The following is a 26,035-nucleotide window of genomic DNA, read 5'->3' as shown; positions in this document are numbered from 1 at the left end:
GTTAGAAAGCTGCAGAAACTGATCTCATGACAATCCAGGCATTATTATGGAATAGCTACAGTACAGACTACCTCTGTGTCTGAATCACTGAGCAGGCTGTTTCAAGCCAAGCTGATCTGTTTTCCCATTAGTCTATCCTAGATGACTACAACAGCAATAGAAATTGTCAGGTGTAATGTTCTGAACAAGTTAAAAGCCTGTAAAGATGGATACTATAATAGTAGATATGCTGCTCCACAGGCCTGGGTCTGTGGCAATAATATTTTTTGACATCCTGCTCCAGGGTGATACAGTATGTTCCTCTTACAGCACAGTACATTGTCTTTCCTCTTACAGTGGCATTTCTGTGTGATATAAAACAGCAGGAACAGTTAACAGTTTTTCACAATACCCCTTTTAGAAAATATTGGCATTTTGATTAAGAGTGTAATGAATTAAAATCAAACATTCATTGTGGAGTAGAGAGAAATTTGCGTAAAATAATATTTAAGTTACACCTCATATACATTTACTCATATGCAAGAATTACAACAAACAAAGAAAACTATAAATTAAATATTGCCATGCTGTATGCTTACAATGTTATTTAAAGGTAATGTCCAACCTACATTAGAAGTCACAGTAGGCTACTGTCTAACTTATTTTTAATTTTCTTAATTTTCACATAATCATACAAATCTCTAGAGAGAGACATATTTTTATGAAGAAGATCTAGAGACAAATCCTAAAACAGCAACCCCTGGAACACAATCGCAGCACCTATCATGATTTTACTGGTGTAGCCTGTGCAAGGTGACATTATTTAATTCACAGCTAAGCACAATATTCAAATAAAACTCCTTTAAATTATCTCTAACAATTAAATGATTACATGAAGTCGGATACTAATGTTCATAGACAAACATAATCAATTTAAGGTGCTGATGCTGATTTTTTTTTTTTTATCAGAGAGAGGCCTACTGTTTGTGTATGTCTTTGTTGACATTGTCCAGAATAATTTCCGCTTGAACTGTTTGATCTTATAACTAACTGCCGCAGACAACTTGTATGGTTAGCGCCTGTAGGTCACAATTTACTTATTTAGTTACTATTTTATGTAAATTAACGTGGCTCACATTGTTTACAGATTACCGCTGCTGAGAGTGGGCGAGGTACATGCACCGTTGCAATGTGAGCGGTGCGGTCAGTATGATAAATCGAGCACACCTGATTCAAGGCAGGCCTCGCCGCGCGGCATGTGCTCATCCGGGTACTTCTGAGTGCACACGTAACTCAACCCTGAGCCTCCGATTAGCTGCTTTTATCAGAAACTTTTAGGGTTTTTTTTTTTTTTTTATCTCTGCTCTCCTAAAGTGAACCCTGACACACAATGTTGAGAGAATACGACCGAATATCGAAGTTTGGATCATTTAAAACAAACGTAGGCAACGCGTAAGCAGGTGTAAGAAAGCGCATTATGGAAACGTGACGGAGGAAAAGTTGTATAACGGTTGATTCTGACCAATCAGAGCGTTCCATTCCTTCAGCGCTTTCCTGTGGGTGGATTTGTTGATAAAGAAAGGATGTCTTGGTGCTCGAGTTTACTAGGCGTTACAATTTATACACAGTGTTTAACATGTCGGCGAGGTCTAGTGTGTTAATTTAGTGTAGATTAACATGTGGAAACAACCCGGAAATATTTACGCGTTTGTGCTTTTTGCGAGCTAGCATAGTAGCTTGTGTTCGCGTGATAGCTTACGAAAATAAAACTATTTAGAGTTTAACTATCGCTGCTGGCTGAAAACGGGCTTCTTCGGAACTTATTCTCTCAAATGTGCTCACTTCATCGTTGGTACTAATCCAGAGGAGAGTTGTGCCCGTTTTCCTGCGTCTGCTGTGTGGTTACCTGCTGTCCACACATGCAGCCACCGCTGGTCAGGAGACTCAACTCTGTGGATAAATTCATGGAACAAGGTTGAGATCAAACAAACCTTTAACGCTGTCTTACTGACCGGGTTAAAAACTACGTCGTCCTCGGATGACAACATAAGAGCGCGTCTTTTTGTTGTATATTGGACACCCCCTCTTCTAACCCCACCAGTGCTAAATAAAGAAGGCAGGTGACATGGTGGTAAACACTATCCACTGGTTCAGGAAGGGACTGCGGCTGCACGACAACCCGTCTTTAAGGGACTCTATCGAGGGATCGGACACCCTGCGCTGCATTTACATCCTGGACCCATGGTTCGCAGGGTCCTCCAATGTGGGCATCAACAGGTGGAGGTAAGGGGTGGGACAGAATGTCAGAACTTGCAAAATCCTACTGAAAAACTTAACAGGCTGCATAAGGATAAAGAGAAGAAGTGCAAAGCGATGCTTTCTAACGGGCTACGTAACGTTAACTAACCCAGCATACAGTTTACTGAATGAAATAAAATCTAAATATGTTTTTAAAAACTGTTCATAGGCAACTAGAACTCATTTATTTGAAGTTCGCATGATTTTGATTAGGCTGACAAATCCTGCTTTAATCCTGGTGTCTAATGTGCCTTCAGGTGACTTTGTTACTGCCTATGTGGCAATGTACATAGACACATACAGTATATCAGGAAACTCAATTTGGCCACTGTTCAATATTAGCAGACCACTGACTGTCCAGTATGTCATACCAATCACTGTCGATTCTAATGATCTAATAATCTTTTTAATTTTTATTTTTTAAAAGATATTTGTTAGCTTTTCTCTCAATATCAAAGAAACAAGAAAAACACGTAACAATTCATACCCTCAATCAATATACAGTCTGTTCGCTGCAACTGTAGTGTAATCATTAGTGATAATGACCTAGGCCAATAGTTGTAGGTAAAACCCAAAAAAAACCAGTATCTGTATCTTTTTGTTTTGTTTGGTTTTGGCTTTACTTGGTAACAGAAAAATACAAAAATACAGGATGTTAAATGTTGACTGAGAGTATCTGTTTTATTTTTTTTTTGATAGTCTTTCTAGCATAACACTGTTGATTGAGAATCCACAGTGCTTGATAAGCATGGCAACTTCATTTGTCTCTCTTTGACTGTCGCTTTAATTCAACCTTTGGCGTGATTGTATCAGTGAGCCGCTCAGTAGCTTTAGGAAATAGCTGCAGACAGGGAGCTACTCCTTTTGCGCAAATAAAATTAAAGGTTATGTTGCTAACATTTTTATGTAGACGAATATTTAAAAAAAATCCGTAGAGCTTTTAGAAAGGTGTGGAATAAAAGTATCACTTTTCCTAAAAAAATATGATTGTGAATTAATCATTTAAAAAATGTTGACGGGTCCAAAATTAATGTTTTGTTTATCTCTGTGTGAGATGTCTGACGTTTGGTTCCTGCTTCTAACAAGGCTCATGAGCCAATAGTATAACGGTGTTGGTATCACATGGTATAGTTGCCAGTTAGTGTTGCAAAAAACCGACACTGACGTTAGCACATATTAGCTATCTTAGCTTAATCGTCCGAACAACAATAACACATAAAATTATAGTTCTGACCAGTCACTGGTCCATCCCGGGCCAGTGGCGGACTGATACTCTTATGAAAAGACGGTCGCTCTTCTTTAAGAACGGAGTGGACATGGGATCCCAATATTTTACCAATGTGTCATGTTGAAGTTAAATTAATGTAAATCTGCTCATTATACTGTTTAGACCCAAAACATGACTGTTATTGAGGGTGTCAGCTCATATAGCAGTCTAACTTAAGGCCTGTTATGAGACACTTTGCTGAGGTACTTGTGGCTAGCTAGCCATGTAGCCAGCTGCGTTGAGCTCAACAGCTACGGTACTCACGTTAATATAAAAATCTGAAAGTACTTATGTAATATGATCATACAGTCGTCTTTTCTCCCTGTAGCCATTGTTGTTGTGTGGCGCTCAGCTGTTTTTTACAATCTGCTATGGCATTTGTTTTTGGCAAGAAAACACTTCGACTAATGTTAGGTCAACACTACGCTAACACTAACACTAGCTAACGTCAACTTTTACTGTAGCTGTCTGTCTAACGTCTAGAGTTATGGGTTTTAATAGTAATCTAATGTATAGCTATATGTTGCAAAATGAATTAATTACTCTATCACGAGAGAATTATCACTTGATATGAGTGAGTCTGAGTCCCACTCCACTCGACCATGAAATATGCAGGTTGTGCAATGAACTGGCAAACACTGGGGGGAGGGGGAGTGCGTCATCTAGTGGCTGAATGTTATTAATGTTATCAATAGCACCTTTAATAAGAATACATGTTAAATATATATATATATATATATTTTCCCTGAATCTATCCTCTGCTGATGTTCAGATGGCTCATTATATCTTTAGCCACATATTGTACAACTATGCAGTTCTATATCTACTTTGAATTCACATTTTCCGACATTGCTGTGGGCATTTTGACAGCTTTTCAAAGTTTAATGGTAGTCAGTATATCTGCTGAGTTTCTGTACACAATAGAACCACTTATATATTTCACTGAATCTGAACCAGTTGACGTTTTTATGGTGGTTCTGTCCCTCATCACCAAGACATGCCTAAGCATTGTAAACTGGTCAGTGCTTTGAGATTAGTGCTGCTGTTTTAATGTAGTGGGCATGCAGCGTGTTTGTGGAAAAATAATGTAATGATTAATTTGTAATACCAAGTGTTGAAGAAAGCCCAGGACAAGAGAGTGATAATTGACAGTTCAGATGGGGAGTCTAAAAGATTTTTTGCAAGAATATACAGAACTTAATGATCAGTATTGTGTTTATAACAGAAGAGACTAATTTCCTTCAACGATGCTGTTGTTTACTAGACCACTACACTCTTTGAGACAGGAGGCTATTATTCAAATAAGGCTTTAAGTTATCAAGTAGATAAGGACACCTGGATGTCAACCTGTTTTTTGTGAGACGGTAGCAATTGTTATTCTGGCCTATTTTAAGGTCTAAACTTGCCTTTAGGAACCAATAAACCAAATCAAAAGGCAGATTTCTCAACAAACCCTGGTTCGTATGAATTTGGAACCGATTCTTGATAGTTATCTGTTACAAAAAAATAAAATAAATCGGTCCATTGCTAGGATTATAATAAATCCAATATTACTAATGAGACAAATAAAAGCGCAATAAAGTAGTCCAGTGGCATGGAGTGTGAATAAAAGAGCAATTCATACTTTCACCAAATAGTCAAACACAGCACCTCACACAATTTATGCATGTTTTGAGCAAGTACAGGTTTGTTGTCATTGTGCTGGTTTTATTAGAGAGAAAAAGTTTGATTTAAATGCTGAAGCATATATCATATACATGAAAGCACTTCTATGTTTTCTGCCTCTCACTTTAATAAATGTCAGGAAGTGACCTCAATTATAGACGGCACATTCTCTGTTGTGTGTGTGTGTGTAGTTATCTGCCTGCTACTGTTCTTAGTAACATTCTGCAAGTGCCGTGTATGGGGGACTGTGTGTCTAAAAAGACTTCACCAGAAGAGGGCTGTCTGTTCACACGAAAACACTTGAATCTTATGTTTCAGGCACTCTCTTCATTGATGTGAGATTTTGTTCTGGAGTCTGTATATAGGATATTGTCTTTATCTCATGATAATGAAATGACGATCATAATGTTTATTTTGACAACATCTGATCTTTTGGTTTTCTCGTGCCGTCGTCTTAGTGTTTAATTCCAAGCTTGATATTTAATTACTGGAACATACAGTTTCAATTGTATGGCCTTTGTGCAGTTGAATGTTATCATTATGTCTTAATTTTAAGTTTTGATTAAAAAAAAATAGCCCATGTGATGCTTTCTCTAATTAGTGTGTTGTCAAAATAATAGTGACACTAACTATTGTTACGTACTGTAATGCTGATAATAGATAACTTGGTTGGGATTAATTCGGTTGCTTTATGTAAGGAAGTGTTATAGCTTCATAGTGCTCCTAACATGGCCATAAACTTGCCATTAACTGCCACACATGCTAAACAACAGTCTGAGGCGCTGACTCTTACTACTAAAGCAACAATTGCATGTCTAAGTACAATTGGGAGCCATTACTGTATTGCTACATGAAATGCCATGAGCAGCTACACTGCTGATGATTAGTGGTCTCATGATTGCATTTTGTGTAACCGTTGTCTCTGGGAGGAGTTTATCTCCGCTGTATAATGAATTAATTGATCCTTCTGTCTGTTTGGTTCCAGGTTTTTGTTGCATTGTTTAGAGGACTTGGACGCCAGCCTGCGCAAACTCAACTCCCGTCTGTTTGTAATCAGAGGCCAGCCTACAAATGTCTTCCCTCGTCTTTTTAAGGTATGAGAGATGGAATAGAGTAGAAGATGCCATTTTATCTTAGCTTTGTTCTCAAATAAACTAGCACTGTAACTCATTTTAACATAAGGTTATAGCTCATTAAACAGTGGCTGAAAAACAATGTAAGATTTTGATACTGCAGTGAACTCATGCAGTGGCCCTCCAAATCGATTACATAGGATGGTAAATGGACTGTACTTGTATAGCGCCTTTCTAGTCATCCAATTACTCAAAGCGCTTCACACTACATATCACATTCACCCCATTCACACACTGATGGCAGGCACTATCCAAAGAAAGTAACTAATCATTCACACACTCACACACCTAAGATACAGCCTTTGGGAGCAATTTGGGGTTCATTGTCTTGCCCATGTGGGCTGGGGAAAGCCGGGATCGACTTTCCGATTGGTAGACGACCCGCTCTGCCACTAAGCCAGGTCCTGAACCCAAGTTTGAGGTTAATCACTCAGAACCAAGTTGTTGTAATGATACTTGAATAAAAAATAAGATTTACCATAAACATTGTGGTCTCTGTCACTATCAGTTCATCATGGATTCCTTTATACAACTGAACAATAAATTACTTTGTTCCTCAGGAATGGCAGATCACCCGTCTATCTTATGAATATGACTCTGAGCCGTTTGGTAAGGAACGTGATGCTGCCATCCAAAAACTAGCCAGCGAGGCTGGGGTAGAGGTCATGGTGCGGATTTCACACACCCTCTACAATCTGGACAAGTGAGTGACTGATTAGTTGAAACAAATGTCCCATAGTAATTAACCTGTTTGAAACAATGTGTATTGTCACATATTGTGTTTGTGTGTGTGAAGATTTGTGTTGATTCCCTTTACATTTCCCTTTTACATTTTTCTTTCCTACAGGATCATAGAACTCAATGATGGTCAGCCTCCTCTTACGTACAAGCGCTTCCAGGCCCTCCTCAACCGTATGGATGCTGTGGAGCTCCCTGCAGAGACGATCATGTCTAAGGTTATCAAAAAATGTGCCACACCCATCAGTGATGACCATGATGACAAGTTTGGGGTGCCCTCCCTGGAAGAGCTTGGTAAGTTTTTTGTTTTTTATTTGTAAGTGTCTGTATATTGTGTGCATAAATACACTGGTCGTGGTGTATATACACAAATACTATCCAGCTTATTTCTCAGTATCAAAGTCACAGACTTCGAACAATTTTTTAATCTATACTCAGTAGGCGATATGAGGGAGGATGCCATCACCGTTGTTAGCAAAATTACCAAAATCCATCCCCCTCATTAACCTGCTCAAAAGATGCTCTGTGCTTTGTCTTGTAGTGGAGCTTCACATTGCCGCTTTTAATAATCGCCACGGTCTCTGAACATTTGACACATACTGGTTTTGAATTGCCTGTGGGAAAAGAGTTTCCCCTCGGGGAGCCCTCAGGGATCAATAAAGTATTTCTGAAATTGCACATGTAAGAGTTACGCTGTCTGCTTTTCTCTTTTTAGAGCACGCCATGTGAAATAATTTCTCCCACTCATCTCGTCTCTACTCTCCGTGTGTGTGTGTGTGTGTACTTCACTCACTGACTCGACTCGCAGGCAACTAAACCAGCGCTGTAAAGGCTAGAAAAGCTGAGCCAGTTAAAATAAAAATTGAATAATTCTCAACAATTGATCGATATTCTCTACAGCAGACGGGGAAAGAGAGTGCGGTAGCAGCATGACAGAGGCTGGGTCAGAAATTAACACAGTTTGAAGCAAAAGTGCCTTTGAATGCTCATAACGGGTTTTTTTGTTTTTGTTTTTTTGCTGTTCTCATTTGTTATTTTTTCAAATAAAACAAATTGAGTGTTTAGTTGACAGTATAACGTAATAATTATACATTATTTCAGAGTTTAGTAAATGCCCCTAAAAATCAGTTAAAGGGGCAAAAAATAGGCACCGGGGGGGGGTGTGTGTGATCCATCCAGTTTAAAAATGAACAAATCGCCTATACTTGTGTATATTTTGCTTTTTCAGGTTTTGAGACGGAGGGCCTGACTACAGCAGTGTGGCCAGGTGGAGAAACAGAAGCCCTCATGAGGCTAGAGCGGCATCTGGAGAGAAAGGTAAAAAGACGGTATTACTACACAGTATATGCACAAAATAAGAAATGAATATAGTAACCATTAACTTTGGCTTTAGCTGACTGACCACTCAGCTAGCTCAAGTCATAACATAAATATGAAGACTAATCCGAGACAGATAGACGCAGGTAAAGCATGATGATGATGATGATCAGTGTAACACATCTTTCACACAAGTTCATTGAAAGCGTGGTTGTCTTTCTCTGTCCATTTGCTTTTGCTGGAAAATCGGGTCATGATTTTTTTTCCTTTTCAATGGTTTCTTCTTTGTACTGAGGCTTTGCCATAATGTGTCATGTGCCTTTTTTTAATGTGCACAAAGATTGATTTGGTACGCAGTCTATTTTCTAATAGATTTTGAAAATAAATATTCTTTGACATGTTTGCTTATCTCCATTTAAAAAAATAAAAAATGCAAGAGGCAGCAGAGAACTAATGTTTTCCCACATCCTTGAAGTTTTCTCACTGACACAGCGCCTGTTGCCAGAATGGAGAGTCTGTTAAATGTGTAGTGATTAGAAAAGAGATTTAGATCTGTGTTATAAATACCTGATATGTTGGTGAAAGCTGTATACCGACCAAGATTTTCATTATGGCCACTACAAAATGAACAATGATGTGTCATCAGAAAACATTTTGGATGACTTGATGTAGTTTCTCAGCAAAGGAACAGAAAACCAATAAACCATGATCAACACATTAAAAGATTGCTAGAACTGAATCGAAGATTTAGACATCTCAGCTGTGACATCTTGCTTCAAGTGATAAACTCCACCAGTTGTATGCTATATCAGCATCAACAGCATCTTTGGTACCACTTTATTTGGATAGTCCGCCTACAGAGTAACATTTCAACTGTTTCGCTTTGTCTGTAGATGTTTAACAGATTATCAATAGAGTATATGTGACAATTCACTAACATAACCTAACAAAGATGTTTTTCGTGCCTAAACCTAACCAAACCTAGAAAACAGTTTTATTTGTGAAACAGTTGAATTGTTGAATTTCAACTAATAAGCTGTTGAAATGTTACAAATACTCCATAAACTATCTGTTAGCGGACTATCCAAATAAAGTGTAACTGCATCTTTGTTTCTGAGGCCTGAGACTCAAACATATCTCATTTGATTTGTCTGTCATTTATTCAGTTGCAGATTTTTCTCTCAGCAATCACAGTGGTATTATTTAGTTAAATGCTGACTGACCATCTTTTTACAGGCATGGGTGGCAAACTTTGAGCGTCCACGTATGAACGCCAACTCCCTGCTGGCCAGTCCCACAGGCCTCAGCCCCTACCTGCGCTTTGGATGTCTCTCCTGTCGGCTCTTCTACTTCAAACTTACTGATCTGTATAGGAAGGTACGAATGACCACAGACAAGACATGAAACAATACGAACAATTTATATGTGGAATAAGCCATTTTACGTTTTGTTTTTACTCAGATTAGTTTTATGTTGACACTGTAATATGGGCATTTAAATCTTGTTAAGTCATGATAACTACCATCTTTCTTCCAGCCATTTTATTTGTGTGATGGTCAAGGAGTCAAACCAGTCTATCCTGCAGATGATAAACTTCTGTTGCCATGGTGCGCTCTGTTTTGTCAGGTCAAGAAGAACAACACCCCACCACTTTCCTTGTATGGGCAGCTGTTGTGGAGGGAGTTCTTCTATGCGACTGCCAGCAACAACCCCTGCTTTGACAAGATGGAGGGAAACCCTGTGTGTGTCCAGATTCCCTGGGACCGAAACCCAGAGGCACTGGCCAAGTGGGCAGAGGGACGGACAGGCTTTCCCTGGATAGATGCAATTATGACCCAGCTGAGGCAGGAGGGGTGGATCCATCATTTGGCGAGGCACGCTGTGGCCTGCTTCCTCACCAGGGGAGACCTCTGGATCAGCTGGGAGGAAGGCATGAAGGTAAGAATAGAGAAAAGGGGATCAAGTATTTAAGTAAATAAGGTTCACACTTTTCATCAATTACCACAGTTTGAAAGGTCATTAAAAGAAAAGTTAGAATAAATGAAGTTACCTAGCCGATGCTTCTTGCTCTCATTCAAATGACTACTTTGCTTTGTCTTAACTGTCCACTGTCCGTGTCTTGTACAGGCGTTTGAAGAGTTGCTCATAGATGTGGACTGGAGTGTAAATGCTGGCAGCTGGATATGGCTTTCTTGCAGCTCGTTTTTCCAGCAGTTTTTCCACTGCTACTGCCCCGTGGGATTTGGACGACGCACAGATCCCAACGGGGACTACATACGGTCAGTCAGTACTTTCATCTGCATCACATGAATATAAAAACACTGGCCTTTCATAAGCTGACAGTGTTGTGGGTATCTGTACCCCCTGCAGTCATTTCAAATAGGAACCAATAGTGAAGACCGTTAGAGGGCGAAGCACGTACGAAATAGAATAAAATCTCATGGTTAGCTTGTGCTCTTTTGTAGCCTCACATGGGGGACATGATTTGTCATGGTTGCATCAGGATTCCAAAAATATCAACAAATTGTTTAAAACTTCATATCATTTTAGGAGTATTTGTTATAGTGTAGTTTATCTGCATAACATCACAGAGAGTCCTAAATGTGAAATGTGTAACAATCATGTGTAGTAACTGGTAAACAGCAATGAAAATTGTGTGACCTAATTTACAGTGTTAATATTAATGGAAAACAGAGAATGAGCTTTCACACTCAGTACACAGAATTAATGGTGGTAATGCTGTTCCCAGGCGTTATTTGCCCATACTGAGGGGCTTTCCAGCCAAATACATCTATGATCCTTGGAATGCCCCAGAGGAAGTGCAGAAGACAGCCAAGTGTATCATAGGAGTCCACTACCCCAACCCCATGGTGAACCATGCTGAGGCCAGCCGCTTCAACATAGAGAGGATGAAGCAAATTTACCAGCAGCTTTCCTGCTACAGAGGACTGGGTAGGGACATGACCCAGTTACAGATTACATCAAACTCACACTTTTATGCCATCATTGTAATGTATTTTTAAATATCTGGAAATGTTACCTGTATTTCTACAGATGAAAACATTTCAAAGAAAAAGGCCTTTTTCTGTTTTATAGTCAAGTTCTTCAGTCATTCCTGCAATCCAGGATTCCCTATGAAACCTGTTATGAGATCCAACCCCATACACCATGATGGGCAGTAGATCTAAAAGCTAACCTGCTGTTTGCTTCAGAGCAATTGCTTTGCCTAAGTAATGCGCATTACTCAATAGTGCATCAGAACACACCACAGCTAGATAAATGCTACTGTTTTAGTGTGTGTGATTGATAAGGGGCTGTTGACAGATGGCATCCCCGCAATACCTCTGCTGTTGTATTAAACTACGTTAGCAACTATACAAGCACAAAACAACTGGCTACCAATTTTCACATTTTCTTCTCTGCAAATATTATTCATGCAGTGATTTGGATATCTATTAATTACCATACAAAATTATCACCAGTCAGCTGTTTTTTGTGTGTTTCAGTGCCAGCTTTATCAAGGCACTTATTGATTGAGTTGGTAAATTAAAATGCTTTGGTCCCCTTGCAGGCCTGTTGGCAACAGTACCTGCAAATCCCAGCAATGGTGGAAATGGCAGTAATGTCGGAGGTGTCAACACAGGGACTAGTCAAGGTCCAGGAGGCTCCTCTGAAAACCGCTCCATACACGAAGGAATGCCTCAAACAGGTATGCAGGTTGGGTGGTTAACATTGTCTTTGGTTAAAATACAGCTCTTTGCACATTAATACATGCATACATTTTAGATTGCACAATGCAGACAATATTCTAATATTTTATTTACTCAAAGTCACACTCATGGCTAAAATTAATACCCATGAGTCCTGGGTCAGTTGGCAGCGTGATATCAAATATTTGCTGTCTCTCGCCTGCAGGATTGCTGTTGGTCTTTGAGAACTGGTAACTGAATATTGGACTGTATTACAGAGCATAACTAAACTACTGTTGTTCTGCCAAAACAAGCCAGAAATACTGAAAAACCATAAAATGCCCTGAGCCAAGTTGGCACAGTGCAAAAGGAAGTACAAAAGGAAGAATAGCTTCTTAGATATATTCACTTCACTGTATTTATGTTTGTGTTATACTGTTATAGTTATGTTTGTATATACAATTCACAAAACAAAAATGTTAGTGGATTCCAAATAAATTTGAAATAATTTCCTGACGGTTGTTCTGTGGCATGTTTTAATGCAGAAAGAGGACAGTCCACGCAGAAGCGGCGCTGTGAAGAGGCTCCACTTGAATGCAGCTCTAAAGCCTGGAGGAAGAACAAATAGTGTAAAAAAGCAGAATTACAAATGGTCCCTTGGCCGTTCTGGATAGCATCTACCCCTGCAGTGGCCTCAGTTATCACACTGTAACTGCAACTAAGAGACAGAATGGGGCGCTTGGATCCAGCTGATACTATTATCAGTTTGTCTAAAGGACTCTCAATACTACATGATATTTGTAATCAGATTGTCAGAAGTTGGATTCTGTTAACATGTCTTAGTCTCCAAATAAGACACATCGCACATCTCAGGAACAGAGGAAGGAATAGAGAGAAAATACTAATATTGAAGACAAAGAACACCAGTGTATATAAAAGGCAAAAAACAACTGATCTTCATATCAGGGTGTTGTGGGGCCACTTGTTGTCTTCCACTACAGCGCGTAACTAAACAAGTGATGAAACCACTAATCATTATTGCCCTTGTTTCCCCTCAACACCACATCATCAGGGTGAAATTGTGTCATCAGGAGGCAAAACTCCATCTTTACATCAGTTATTCAGTCAGCTGGATGTTTATCTAAGCATCAGCTCTCGTCGACGGTGAACTGAACATTTTGCTTAAAGCTTAAATATTTTATTAGAGCGCTTTGGCCTCTACACCTTAATGTGAAAATGTCAAAATCTGAAATCTGATTCCCATCTGAGTGATGGGAACCTATAACACAACACATCTTCCACACAGTCACCTGATTATGTACAGCTGACACCCTCATTCACTGTTAGCACGCTAACATAAGATGACCTGGATAAAACAGGGACATGCAGTAAAATGCCGAAGAGATAAAACATAGTTGTCTTTTCTCAAAAACAAGCCCCTACATATCAAGAATATGAAGTCGCACTGTCACGAATGTACATGTGAGAACATTTTTTTCAAAGATTGAATACACAAAGGTGTGATGTACAGTAGTAAAGGATATTAGACGCAATACTGTTAATTTTTGGCAAAAGGGAGGCCTTAAAAGAAATAAATATTTGTACATATTTATTGATTTTGATTTCCCACTTTTGTATATTTGGTTATGGGATTTCACAACTCCTTTTGTAAAGAATTTCTTACCAAAACTCAAAAGTTATACTGTGAATGCATGTGCTTTTGTTTCCCATGTGACTGTAAGTCTGTTATTTTTGTATAAAGAATGACCAAATTCTAACTGTATTGAAATGGCAATAAAAGACAGAAACCTTGTGATAATCTTGATTTATCTTTTTGTATTTGCACTATAATGCCACCACAACTGGTGTCCAATTTTGTTCACAAGCGTTCAATAAACGTATTCTCTGAATGCTGTGCTAATTGACCAGCAACTCTTTATTGCACTAGGTGAACTTCGAGCCAAACAGTTTGAGATAGTGTGTTGCTTATGACATAATTTTCCATAGGTTTTGACCTTTTTATCCCGTTTTCCTGAAACGATATTTATACAATTTTATAGTATAGTAGTAAAATGTTCCATGTCAAGAAGGCCTGCCTCATATCTGTTAATTACCAACCTTATTTTTATTCATTTATTTAATTACCAACATGCACTTCCTAAAAAGACATCCAGTCTTTACCGGTTAACACTTTGTCAATGCCTTATCGCATTTTACTACAAGGGTAGTAAAATCTCATTTTGGAGTTTTTCTGTGCCTGCTTAAGGGAAGTGTCCATAAAGGGCTTGACTTGTCCTGACTGTCTTTCTCACAGTTTGTAAACTGTTTCATAAAAGTGACGATAAGCTTAAATTAAGTCATAAATGATTATATAATCAATGATTACGGCAGTCACGCCGCTGATCACAGAGTAACCATGGGGTGGGGAAAGGCTGGGATGCACAGAAACTGCGTAGTGTCCAATAGCTGGGCGGTGGGCGGTGATAGTTGAGCTCAAACCTGAATAAATTGTCTCCACGCACACACAGACTCAGTGACTGTTGCAGAAACTAAGCCTGTGCTTCCTGGCTGCTTGCTTGTTTAATTTGACCTGCTGTTGGAGATGGAAACCAATCGGGACAAAGTGCAGAACAAACCTGTTCGCCTCATTGCAGCGGCTTGCAATGACATGGGCATCGGGAAAGATGGAAAACTGCCCTGGCATTTACCGTAAGAGTGAAACCATTTGTGACGAGGTCTTTAAAATGCTTGATTCAGTTTGGACACGCAAACTTTATTTTCCATATGGTACATAACAATGCAATTGTTTTGATATTATACATGTATATCAATAGCGTCGCTTTATAAAAACTGTATAGCTATAGTTCGTTGTATCCCATCCTCTACAAAGCTCTATGTAAAGTTATGAGGAAAAGTTTATATAACCTATGAAATGACAGTCCAATATGGATTAATAAATGTATACCAGAAGAGCCCGAAGTGATGTATGATAAAATGCTTACTTTGTTGGATCAAAAGCCAAAAACAGACAAAACAAAGTACACATACAATGATGGTACAGAGACATAGAGGAAAACAGAGGTATTTCTAACTGACAAATGACAATAAAGTCATCAGATTCGTTTTTAGATGATTATGTAATTGATTAATCAAAAAGTAGCAGTTATAGTAGCAGTAACAGCAGCAAAGGGTTGCAAAGGGACTAGCAGTAAATGCTGAAGTTACCAGTGATATTAAGTTGTAACAGTGGAAGCAGCAGCACTTGTACTGTAGTGGGGAGAGTAGTGGTGCAGAAGAGCAGGCAGCAGCAGTGGAGGAACTGCTAGTAGTAGACAGTAGTAAGAGCAGCAGTTATAAAAGTGGTGCCTCATGGGGTAAAATAGAAGAAGAAGATGATGAAGAAGAAGAGACTATGTATTTTGATGTGTTATATAACTATATACATTCTTTGCACCATGTGGAAACTATAAGCAGCCATACTTAAGAAATTAATAACAGCTGGCTGTGTTCTGCTTCATTTAATATTGAAAATGTGACTCTTACAGATCTGAATTCCAGTACTTTCTGAACACTGTCACGAGGGTGTCAAGACCAGGTATTCCTCAACATCAATATTACATCATGTTATAGCCACTTCATATAGGGCTGGGTATCAGTCAAAACTTTTAAATGCTGGAGCCAAACCTACATCTGTATGTTGGTACTTTAAATCCTTACATTGCTAAATATTTACAACAACTGTGCAGAATATTATTAAATCAGGAAATAGCTGATTAAAGAATGAGTAAATATGACAAAGGCATTTTTGGCCAACTTGACAGTAGAGATGGGTTTATAGTTATACAGTTTGTACCCCCTGTAAACACCCAGGAAATAATTCTGCAGTGCATTTTTTGAATTTGCGTCTGGTGGAATGTAAACAGCAGATAGAGATAGTAATGATAATATAGTTTCCATCTTCACATACAAAGTTTGAGATTTGTCCATCCACTTTGCCTGCATTTGAGCACCAACCATATCACCCACATCTACTTGACAGTTTTCTCGCTTTGTTATGGGGACAAGTCATTTAGTACTCCAAACTTTTATGGTTTTAAAACCCAGTCCTGTGCTATGTGACATAAGAAGAGACGTGAGAGCTGGGAACAGCTGACATGTGGAGTATAGTGTCAGATATTTGATTGTATCTATTTCAGGAAAGATGAACATGGTGGTCTGGGGAAAACTGTGCTGGTACTCCCACCCAGAAACCATTTTCCCACTGGCCAATGTTCTGCATGTGGTGCTGAGTACAACACTGAAGTGAGTGTTCTCTCGCTCTCTCTCTCTTACACACACACACACACACACACACACAAACATCTGCATCAGCAAGTGGAGTAAGATATTTGAGGTAATCCAGAAACCAATCCTAGTCATTCATCCTTTTCAATCTACTGGGCATTTCCCCTCTTACAGAACGGTTCCAGATCATGCCCACTTCTTGTGTCAAGACTTTGAGAGTGCCGTCCGCCTGGCTTCCCAGCCCCCTCTCGCTGACCTGATTGAGACCATCTGGAGTGTTGGTGGGACACAGGTCTACAAGGTAAACTAGTTGAAGCAGCACATTGAAGCCTATTGAAAGTGGGCCCCTATTGAACTCCCCTTTACATGTTTCCCCCAATCCAGTCTGTCTGGAGTCCCAGAAACTAACCAGTATTCCCACACTGGAATACTGTTTAAAGCCTGTTAAGGCAACACCTGCTGTGACATCACATTATCCGCCCAACTTCAAGCAGGCCTAATCCGACAGACTAATTAAACACTTTTTTTAAATTGGTGTGAAAGGCTGTTACAAGACCTTGTGGTCTGCACAGAAATGCACCAAACTCAAACTCTAAACAGCAGGCAATCTGTAGTTCAGTGTTGATTTGAACCTTTTAAAATGATACTGCACCAGCAGGGTTGGTAAACAGGAAAATGTTCAATTTTGGAGCCACTAATATGCGAAGTGGTCTTGTGCAGCTTAGATTCCTTCCGTGTTAATATTGTGCTGAATTACACGTGGAAAGCACGTTGTTAATACTGTGACCAGAATCTCTGTTGCTTCTTGTTTCTGATCAGGATGCGTTGAAGCACCCGTGGTGTGACATGGTTTACCTGACAGAAGTCATGGCGGACTTTGACTGCGACGTTTTCTTCCCTGAGTTTGACAGAGGAATATTTAAAGTACAAGAAAGGTACGTGTTTATCTCATCCTCAGACCATTGTAGGACAGGTCGTCCTGACCTGGAGTGCTGTGATGCCACATCTGAACCCGCTGGTGTTAAATGGTGTTTCCTTGAACTCAGTGGTGCATTAAACAGTTACAGAAGAGTGATTTTTACATGCAAAGTTGTCTATAAACACGTCAAGCTTTGCTGCCACCCCATGAGAAAGTGTACAAAGTACAAAGAGGAGTTACAAAGCAAACATCAGCACTCTCTGCATTGTCATTGGTTTAAATTGTTCAGCTCAAAAGGATTTGCTGACTTCCCCATGGCTGGTTGCTGTGATATTCTTTTAAAGAGCAATGTTACTTCAATTGCACTTAAATAGTAAATTAGTAAATGATGTTCAAAAGGTAGATTCTTACTTATATTATCTCGGATTTCTATCATTGAAGGCAATAAATGATTGATTGTTAGTGTTACTGAAAAAGCCTGAATATTTTACTTGTTTTATGTTTTCTTGCACAATAAAAGCTCATTTATATTCCATTTCGTGGTTTTGAAGATGATTATGCTCTACCCCCCTGGCTAGTGTTGTGATTGTTGTATTAAATAGTTTATACATTTAATTCTTATATTTAACTGTTTGTTTGTTTTTTGTCCTGTAATGAACTCACAAAACCTTCTTTCTTTTGTTTCCAAACAAGATTTCCTGATGTACCGAGTGGAATTCAAGAGGAGAACGACATTAAGTACAAATGCCAAGTATTCAAGAGAGAGACTGGTGATGCAGTGTAGACAACCAACAGAGGAAATCAAGAGATCTTGTATCTTTAGAAATTCAAGGAATGCCAAAGTCTTGCTAACACTCTTTGTAATACTGTCACTTCCAACCAATGTAAATATGACCTTATACTCTTTGTAATCCATGAAAAACCTGAAACACTGTGAGCACAGACACTTTAACAGTGGTCCAGTTTGTCTACCCAAGTTTTTATGTTTATTTACTCTTACAATTATTTCCCCATCACTATTGTTTGGTAAGACAAAAAAAAAAATCCCCATGCCACCCTCTGTTGTCACTTTGTCACTTGTCAGCGTTCCCATCTCGTCCTCCTCCTTAATAATATCGCAGCTGCTCACAAAATATGCTCGTCAGTGAGTCAGTCAGCGGCCTACGTCACTGACAGCCTGCACCCCAGGTAGCACAGCAGATCTGCTCCTTTCTAAGCTAACATGACAGATGTCGGTTTATATAGTGACAAGTGATTTATCCTACTGGTTTGCTTTGATACTATAATGGCTGGCTTATTTAGATAGACATGGAGAAATGTTACATCTTGTAATTTGTTGCGGTTAGAAATGGAAAGACACATATTTATTGATGAAGATTTTTCCTGTGTAGTTTGTTTTGTGAATATAGGAGGTTTTTCATGAAAATTGAGAAACAATTGACATTTTGTGACTTTATTTTTCACTATATAATAATAAAATTATTCTTATTCATCTGGTTGTATTTAATCATTTTTGCCACTAGATGGAGGCATATCTATGAGTCCAGAGACTCCAGAAAGCCCACCTTTATGCTGCTGGTAGCTGATTGTCCCAGATTTCATCACCAGCTTCTATCAAAGCCATTTTTCATTTGGATTACACATGCACGCATACACAGACACACACACAGAGGGAGTTAACTGTTTCAGAAAGCTCTATATCTGTTGGATATTGATGGTCTCATGGTTTTGTAATGGTAATGTTATAATAATAATAATAATAATAATAATAATAATAGTCATAGCAACTTTACTACAGAATAAATCAAAATGATATAAGACAGTAACAGTAAACAGGAAAAGTGACATGTAACAAGAAACATACTCAAGAAAAATAAAGAAACAGATGTACAAGGAGGTCAGGGATTTTAAATACTCAATAAATAATTATTAATTGAACCCCTTTGTCAAAGCACTTTGGTCAATATGTGTTGTTTTTAGATGTGTTCTACAAGAAAACAGACCTGACTAAAGATCAGAACAATAAAACATAAAGTTAGCCTATGAGACCTGAGTGATTTCAAGAAGTTTAATTGTCTATTAGCTCCATAGATGTCTATGGTTAGATCTGATGGGAAACTCCCAGAAGACTTCCTGTTAATGGTTCAAGTGAAAACACAGTGGCTCAAGTTTCACTTAAACTTGAGTTTTCTGGGAGTTTCCTATTGTCTCCCTCTTTCCCGTCAGATCAAATAGACACCAGTCTGCTTATAGACGTCTTCTGAGAATTAGACAGACAACTTTCACCTTTATCAGCTCTAAAATCTGAACACATGATAAAGGTATGGCACTGTATTGCATTTCAGCAACATTACCAGCCACTGTTTCTTTTCCAGGTTTTTTTTTGGGGGGGGGGGGTGTCCTTATCTTAATTGAGGGTCTAAGGATAGGGGTGTTGTATGCTGTACAGATTCTAAAGTCCCCTGAGGCAAATTTGTTATATTGGGCTACATAAATAAAATTGACTTGACTGTTTGCTTACCAACAGTCATATAAAGTCATACCTGCCGCCTCATGTGTCATCTCCACTCCATTTAAGTGGGTTTTCCCGTCCATGCCACATCAAAACATTCAGCACAAGGCACAGCCATCCTTATTACATGGAGTCTGGTGGCCTCATGTGGTTCCCAACATAGCTTCACCCAACGTTAACCTGAGCAGAGGTCACTGTGGCTGTAGCGCATCTGAAGGATTTTCAATAAAGATATGTTTGTGTTTTTTTAAGCCACACTCTAAGACAGAAACGCATCCATGAGGAATGCACAGACCTGTACATTGTGGAGATGAAACGAAGAGGCCTTTCTCACTGGAAAACACGTTAACTTGTCATAGCAGGAAAAGCGCAGGTGTTACTAATAACATTAATGATGGCTCTGCTCTATTCAAGCATCCCAGTGAGGCAGCATGAACAATACCAGGACCCTGAAACTGAAGCAGCCATCATGCCATGAGTTCAGTCATCATTAATTTTATTAGTGACACTTGTGCTTTTCCTACTGTGACATTAAGATGTCTTGTGTGAAAAAGGCCTATTAATTCACAGTACTGTAGATCTCAAAAGGAGCCGTCTGAGCCTCAAGGATGAGCATTGACAACCACTGCTTTAAACGGTCAATGACGTGATAAAATCAGTCATGAATGATTCAAAAGATGGAGTGACACTGCCGGCGATGTGATCCCAATAGACTGCACCTCACCACAAGCAAAATTACCAGTAGTGACAGGTGTTTCAAAGTTGTGAATCTCAGTTACAATGTTCAATATAGAAAGTTATTTATCTTTTGTGCACTGAACGTCCATCAATGTGACATTTATTTTCCTCCCGCAGCTTGCACGATATATTTGTGTTATCTCATCAGGGTGTTTTGAGAGACGAGTAATGACAGAAAACAAACTTTCTGGTGTTGGTGGGGAGATGAAAGTTGAGTGGGCACTGACATCCCAGTCTATGATGCAAATGTTAATATAAGGGAAGAAACACCAGAGCAATAACAATTTCAGGTTATGGGTATTTTTTATGCTGAAAATGAATATGTATGGAAACCAAACATTAATTTTAAATGCATATTGTAACTTTAGATTTTTCTTTGTGGGGAACACAAGATAGTTGTGATGGAATATTTAAGTTGCAAACAAGGTTATTTTTCTCCTACATTAGCTGCTTTTGATGAATATACTTCTAAATAATAATTCCAGGACTTGAGCTTAACTCACGCTGACTTCAAATAAGGAATATTTACTGCAGCAGTGGCCGACCATGCTCTGGCTTCAGCTGGATATCATAGCTTTTAATTGCAGATGTCGTCTGTTTCTGGTGAGATATGACCCATAAAAGCAAAATGTTAAGTGTGGCTAATATCAACCAGTGTCGTGTTTGAAATGAAAAAGGACTATTTATACTCCCTCTTATTAACCTCTCTGGCTTGTCTGTGTAATTCAAGAGCATGGCGCGGGACGACACCGCACTCGACAGAGGACAAGAGGACAGTGGATAAGAAATAGAGGTGACTTGCATTTATACACCTGAGGCCTTGTCTCATCTGCCTCGCCTTGATACATCCTGATTAACTCCTTGTATATACTACTTAGCACCACTGAAATAACCTTGCAACATGATGCATTAAAGAAAATGTCAGTTATTAGTAACCTTCAGTACGTCAGCTGCAGTGTATTTGAGGTACTGTTGTAGCCCCTCAGGGGATCCATGTTGTGAATGGCTTGAAAATGAACTCCAGTCAAGCATCCATCTGAGCTCAGATTCATTACCAAATGCACTCACTTTCGCATCATCTGCCCAGTGGCTATCGCCATGACTACGGAGCCATGCTGAGTGATGCAGACGGCAGCAGATGGGAAGTGGAAGTTGTTAACGTATATAACCCTCCTCCCTCTGGACACACAAGTCCTCTCTCTTTGTTGTGACCCCCATCGTCCATATTACGAGAGCGAGGGAACCTTGAGGCATAAAGTCATGGCTTCATTAGCTGGGAAGCTCACTCCCATTAAAAGGCCGAAAAAAAAGCATGTTTCAAGGGCTTTTCCTGGCTTTGAAACATTAAAAACATTTCAAAACGAGACGGGGAACATTTTACCATGCCCTCTCTTGGTTTAGACAAAGCTCAGTAAGATTGTAAATTGATTTTGTGGCTTACACTAAAATAGATGTGGGTACTAACTCAAAGCAGTCTTTATACCTCCATATGACGTACATAGACATGAAAAGCTTATTAATAAACCCACACATAATGGAAAATCTATTTTGCATTAATGAACTGAAACTCAACTGCTTTTTGAATAAGATTGCAGAGTGCGTTCAAATAAACCACTTCCAGTCCAAATCAAAAGGAAATGTGTTTTCCTGCCCCTTTTTTTTAATCGCATCATGTGGGTGCATTTGAATTCATTTGAAATGATAATGACATTTCAGAAGTGAAATAGCTTATAATAAAGTGTCTCCATCTGTAAAGTAACAATGAAAATCTGAGACAGTTAGATTTCGTCCCTGAGGGGAACAGTTATGCTGCCAAGAACATTGTGTGAAAATGAGACACTTGCACAGGCTGTAAATAAAATGGTTTAAAAATCCTCAGTTATACTCAGTAATGCATTTGATAGACGAGTCAGCACATCTGTCATTACATGCAGTATTTTATGTGAAGTTATTGTGATGAGGTAAATAAGCTGTAAAAAAATATTCTATATTTGGCAAGGGACTGCATCTTCCCTAAAAAGCGTGACACATTAAGATACCATTGCATTTGTCTCACTTCCTGATAACACTCTGAGAAGTCGTTACATAACCATCCTCATCTCTTACAATATGAACTTACACCTGCAATAGCTTTTCATGTGGAATACTATCAGACTCACTGATAAATTAGCTGTGAACACAATGTTCTTTGGTCCGGATTACAACTGAAAAATTTAATTTTACACATTTTTGCATTTGGTGTTAAGACTCACACTACCTAATTAGATGAAAACCAGGGCTTGAAAAATAAAAAGTAGTAATTGGATTTTGATTAATTTTCATTCCACAAGGTTGGCGATTTTGGCAGCAGAAAGGGAGTCAAAACAAATTCTCTTCACTGTAACTTTGCTTAAGTGTGATCCCTCCTAACATGACGAAAAACCTGAATTTAAGCCTTTTAAGTCTTTCACCCATTAAATTGTAAAGCATTTTGAGATTGTTTTCTGTAGTCAGTTCAGTTTGCACTCTCACTGTCAAGATTCACTGTCAAGTTCAAATGGCATCAGAAACTATAGGAACATATACACATAACACATATATCTGATTATAAATTAAAGCTTGAAGTGAGTGCACCTTTAGACTTAAGACACTTTGATCTGATGCTGACATAATATACCTATAAATAAATACAAGAACAGTATACATCCAGTTGCAGCTTTAATTCACTTGCATTAGTCCATACAGCCTCTGTCAGTCATCTGCTTTTAAAGGGGCGACAGGGTTAAAAAGTGGTCTCTCTCGCCGTAGCTGTAGTTTTCCATAGCTCATCTCAAAGTCCTTCTTAGTGCCATTTAGGACCTCCAGACTACCTGTCCGTACGTCATAAAGATGAGCCCTCAGTAGCTCGATGCGATGATTCACTATCTGCGTGGTCAGCTCCAAAACGGTTGGAGTCTCTCTGATTTGAGACATGCTGATCCCAGCACTGAGGAGGCCCTTAAAGCGCTCAGCCAGAATTGCTTCAGGGTAGTAAAGCAGAGCTGGGCAGTTGAGGATGATGTTCCGCAGCTCTGCCTCGGAGCAGCCCATGGTGTCCTGGGAGTACGCCAGGGTGCAGCGCATGCTTTCGGGTTCAGCTCTGTGACAAAGCCCCTGAGTTTGGAGAGGAGGCGGAGGAGCTCTGCCGTGCTGAAGCCCTTGTCTCTCAGGAACAGCAGGTTCTGCCTCAGCACCTCGGGAGGCTTGAGGAGAACAAACGGGTTCTGGCTCAGCAGCTTCTGAAGCCAGATCTTCATGTTGGCCTCCTCCCCCCCAAGCTCCTGGTAGGCCTGCTGGAGGGTGCGCACCATCACCTCGTTCTGCTCTACTGGCCGGCTGAAGCTCTGGGGAGCGCTCGCCATGAGCTTGGTGATGATTCGCTTGTTGAGGTTTAAGCTCTGGTAGAAAGCGATGTTGTTCCGCTGGTTGTCATGGTGGCTGGAGGAGGTGAAGAAGGAGGCTGGGAATTTCTCAATGATACCAACCAGCTCTTTCTGGTTTGGGCACACAGACATCCACAGCTCCTTCTGAGCCTGCATCTGCTCTGGGTGACAGAGGACTGCCTCAGGGTGAACCGCTAGGATCCGGGCAATGATGGAGCCCGAGGCTCCCATGTCTTGCAGCAGGTCAGCTACCTCCTTAGTATAGGCTGGGCTCTGATGCAGGACCCAGCCGTTAAGTTTCCGGACCTTCTGGATGTCCACAGAGAGATCGTAGAGAGCCTCCACGGTCTGCTGGTTCTCTGCTGAGTTCAGTGTTGCACATGGCCTTAGGTTTAATGGTAGAGCTGTGACACGTTTGCACCGGAGGCACAGGGACGTTTTGAACAAGCGCAACATTGATGAAAAGTCCTGAGGCTGAACACCTAGGGGAGAGAGAGAAGAAGGAACTGCAGTGGGTGACAACCAAGCAGGCAGCTAACATAACTACTTACTAAAAATACTAGCTTCACCTTCTGAAGTAGCAGAGGGAGCTAGACAATCACAGCTTGAGCAGAGAGTTGAAGTGATGCACAGTAACACGTTAATCAAACAATTGTAGCTGTAGTGATGTTCTGTAAGGCCAGAGGCCTAGCATGGCCAGTCATGTGCTTCCGTCAGAACAGGAGACTGACAATCGCGACTCTCTTCATATTGTTTGTTCCACTATTCACATAAATATCATGCTGTACAGCAATATCCTGACTTTACGCACAGCCAGGGGATATTTCTGGAGCTTCCTGTTAATGGTTCAAGTGAAAACACAGTGGCTCAAGTTTCACTTGAACTTGAGCTTTCTGGGAGTTTCCTATTGTCTCCCTCTGTGCCCTCCTATGCACATTACCAGCCAGTGTTTCTTTTCCAGGGTTTTTTTTGGGGGGGGGGGTGTCCTTATCTTAATTGAGGGTCTAAGGATAGGGGTGTTGTATGCTGTACAGATTCTAAAGTCCCCTGAGGCAAATTTGTGATATTGGGCTATATAAATAAAATTGACTTGACTGTCATATAAAGTCATACCTGCCGCCTCATGTGTCATCTCCACTCCATTTAAGTGGGTTTTCCCGTCCATGCCACTACAAACAATTCAATTAAGATATGTTTGTGTTTTTTTTAAACCCCACTCTAAGACAGAAACACATCCATGAGGAATGCACAGACCTGTACATTGTGGAGATGAAACAAAGAGGCCTTTCTCACAGAAAACACATTGACGAAAAGTACATCTTAACAAACAAACACAGTAGTGCTACTTATATGAAATTTCACTTTTAAAAAAGTATTGGCAGAATACTCACAGAAATGTCTCTTCATTTTTCATTTTCCACCAGAAAACCTTAGGACTCCAACCTGTATTATTTTTAAACTGACATACTCTTTAGGTACCGATTAAATCTCTTAAAAGCACTTTGTAATTTAATCTCCCTGCTTTGACACAGGGAGTACCCAGATGTTTTTTTTAATGCTGTTATGGGTAATGTCCCTCATCACAGCCTTGCCTACACAACACACATTATTTGATAGAAGATAACGGTTATTCTGTGCAGCTGGTTCCAGATGTTCCATAGGGGAGAGTGGGAAAGCACGAGCGAACCGAAACATCGGTCACAGTCAATGACCAATTGCCAATAAGAATCAGATAACACATTCAAAAGCATAATTAAGTGCCTTAGTGTAACTTAGGCACTTGTCACGCTGAGCAGAGTAAATCCATCTTAACATCCTTCCAGAGGTTGCGAGGATAACTAAATACATTTAGTCAACAATTTCAAAATAAAAGTCTCCTTGAATTAACTCCAGTATTTTATTTGAAGAAACATGGGAGGTATTTAGCTTGCTAGTTAGTTAACTGCTAGAAGAGACAAGAGCAGTACCGCTACATCGCGGGACATCATGTCATTTGACCGCGTGATTTAACATGATTACTACCAGTTACAATTGACAGAGGTGTGTAGATATGTGGAGAGTCTAGCTAGTATATCGACAGTTTTGTTAGAAATTG

At 39.6% G+C, this 26,035-nt stretch overlaps 3 protein-coding genes across 4 annotated transcripts; 2 read left to right on the top strand and 1 right to left on the bottom strand.

The window, feature by feature from the left end:
- The first annotated feature begins 1,008 nt into the window (after positions 1–1,008).
- cry1b (cryptochrome circadian regulator 1b) lies at positions 1,009–13,905 on the top strand. 2 transcript variants are annotated; one of them, XM_044191953.1, is made up of 11 exons: positions 1,157–2,262; positions 6,195–6,303; positions 6,903–7,045; positions 7,190–7,374; positions 8,309–8,397; positions 9,634–9,774; positions 10,024–10,335; positions 10,525–10,676; positions 11,147–11,349; positions 11,969–12,106; positions 12,632–13,905. In XM_044191953.1, the coding sequence occupies exons 1-11, from the start codon at positions 2,105–2,107 to the stop codon at positions 12,712–12,714; spliced, it is 1,713 nt and encodes a 570-aa protein (XP_044047888.1). In that variant the 5' UTR covers positions 1,157–2,104; the 3' UTR covers positions 12,715–13,905. The 2 variants fall into 2 exon arrangements, 1 of the variants encoding a protein (XP_044047888.1); XR_006377588.1 differs by lacking the exon at positions 11,147–11,349 and having other exon boundaries at positions 1,009–2,262.
- A 695-nt stretch (positions 13,906–14,600) lies between these two features.
- On the top strand, positions 14,601–18,781 carry zgc:153031. Its single transcript, XM_044191957.1, has 6 exons — positions 14,601–14,795; positions 15,632–15,681; positions 16,283–16,388; positions 16,545–16,671; positions 17,190–17,305; positions 17,983–18,781. Exons 1-6 carry the CDS (start codon positions 14,689–14,691, stop codon positions 18,071–18,073), a joined length of 597 nt encoding a protein of 198 aa, XP_044047892.1. The 5' UTR covers positions 14,601–14,688; the 3' UTR covers positions 18,074–18,781.
- Positions 18,782–23,223: 4,442 nt separating this feature from the next.
- mterf2 (mitochondrial transcription termination factor 2) lies at positions 23,224–26,035 on the bottom strand. The gene is given in 4 exon segments (XM_044191947.1): positions 23,224–23,652; positions 23,655–24,422; positions 25,054–25,109; positions 25,332–26,035. Coding segments are annotated over 4 exon segments (1,230 nt in total). The 5' UTR covers positions 25,355–26,035; the 3' UTR covers positions 23,224–23,269.

This window comes from Siniperca chuatsi, linkage group LG4, assembly GCF_020085105.1.
Source record: "Siniperca chuatsi isolate FFG_IHB_CAS linkage group LG4, ASM2008510v1, whole genome shotgun sequence".
Classification (NCBI taxonomy): Eukaryota; Metazoa; Chordata; class Actinopteri; order Centrarchiformes; family Sinipercidae; genus Siniperca; species Siniperca chuatsi.
The sequence above is the reverse complement of the archived record's forward strand: the minus strand, read 5'-3'. Positions and strand labels throughout refer to the sequence as shown.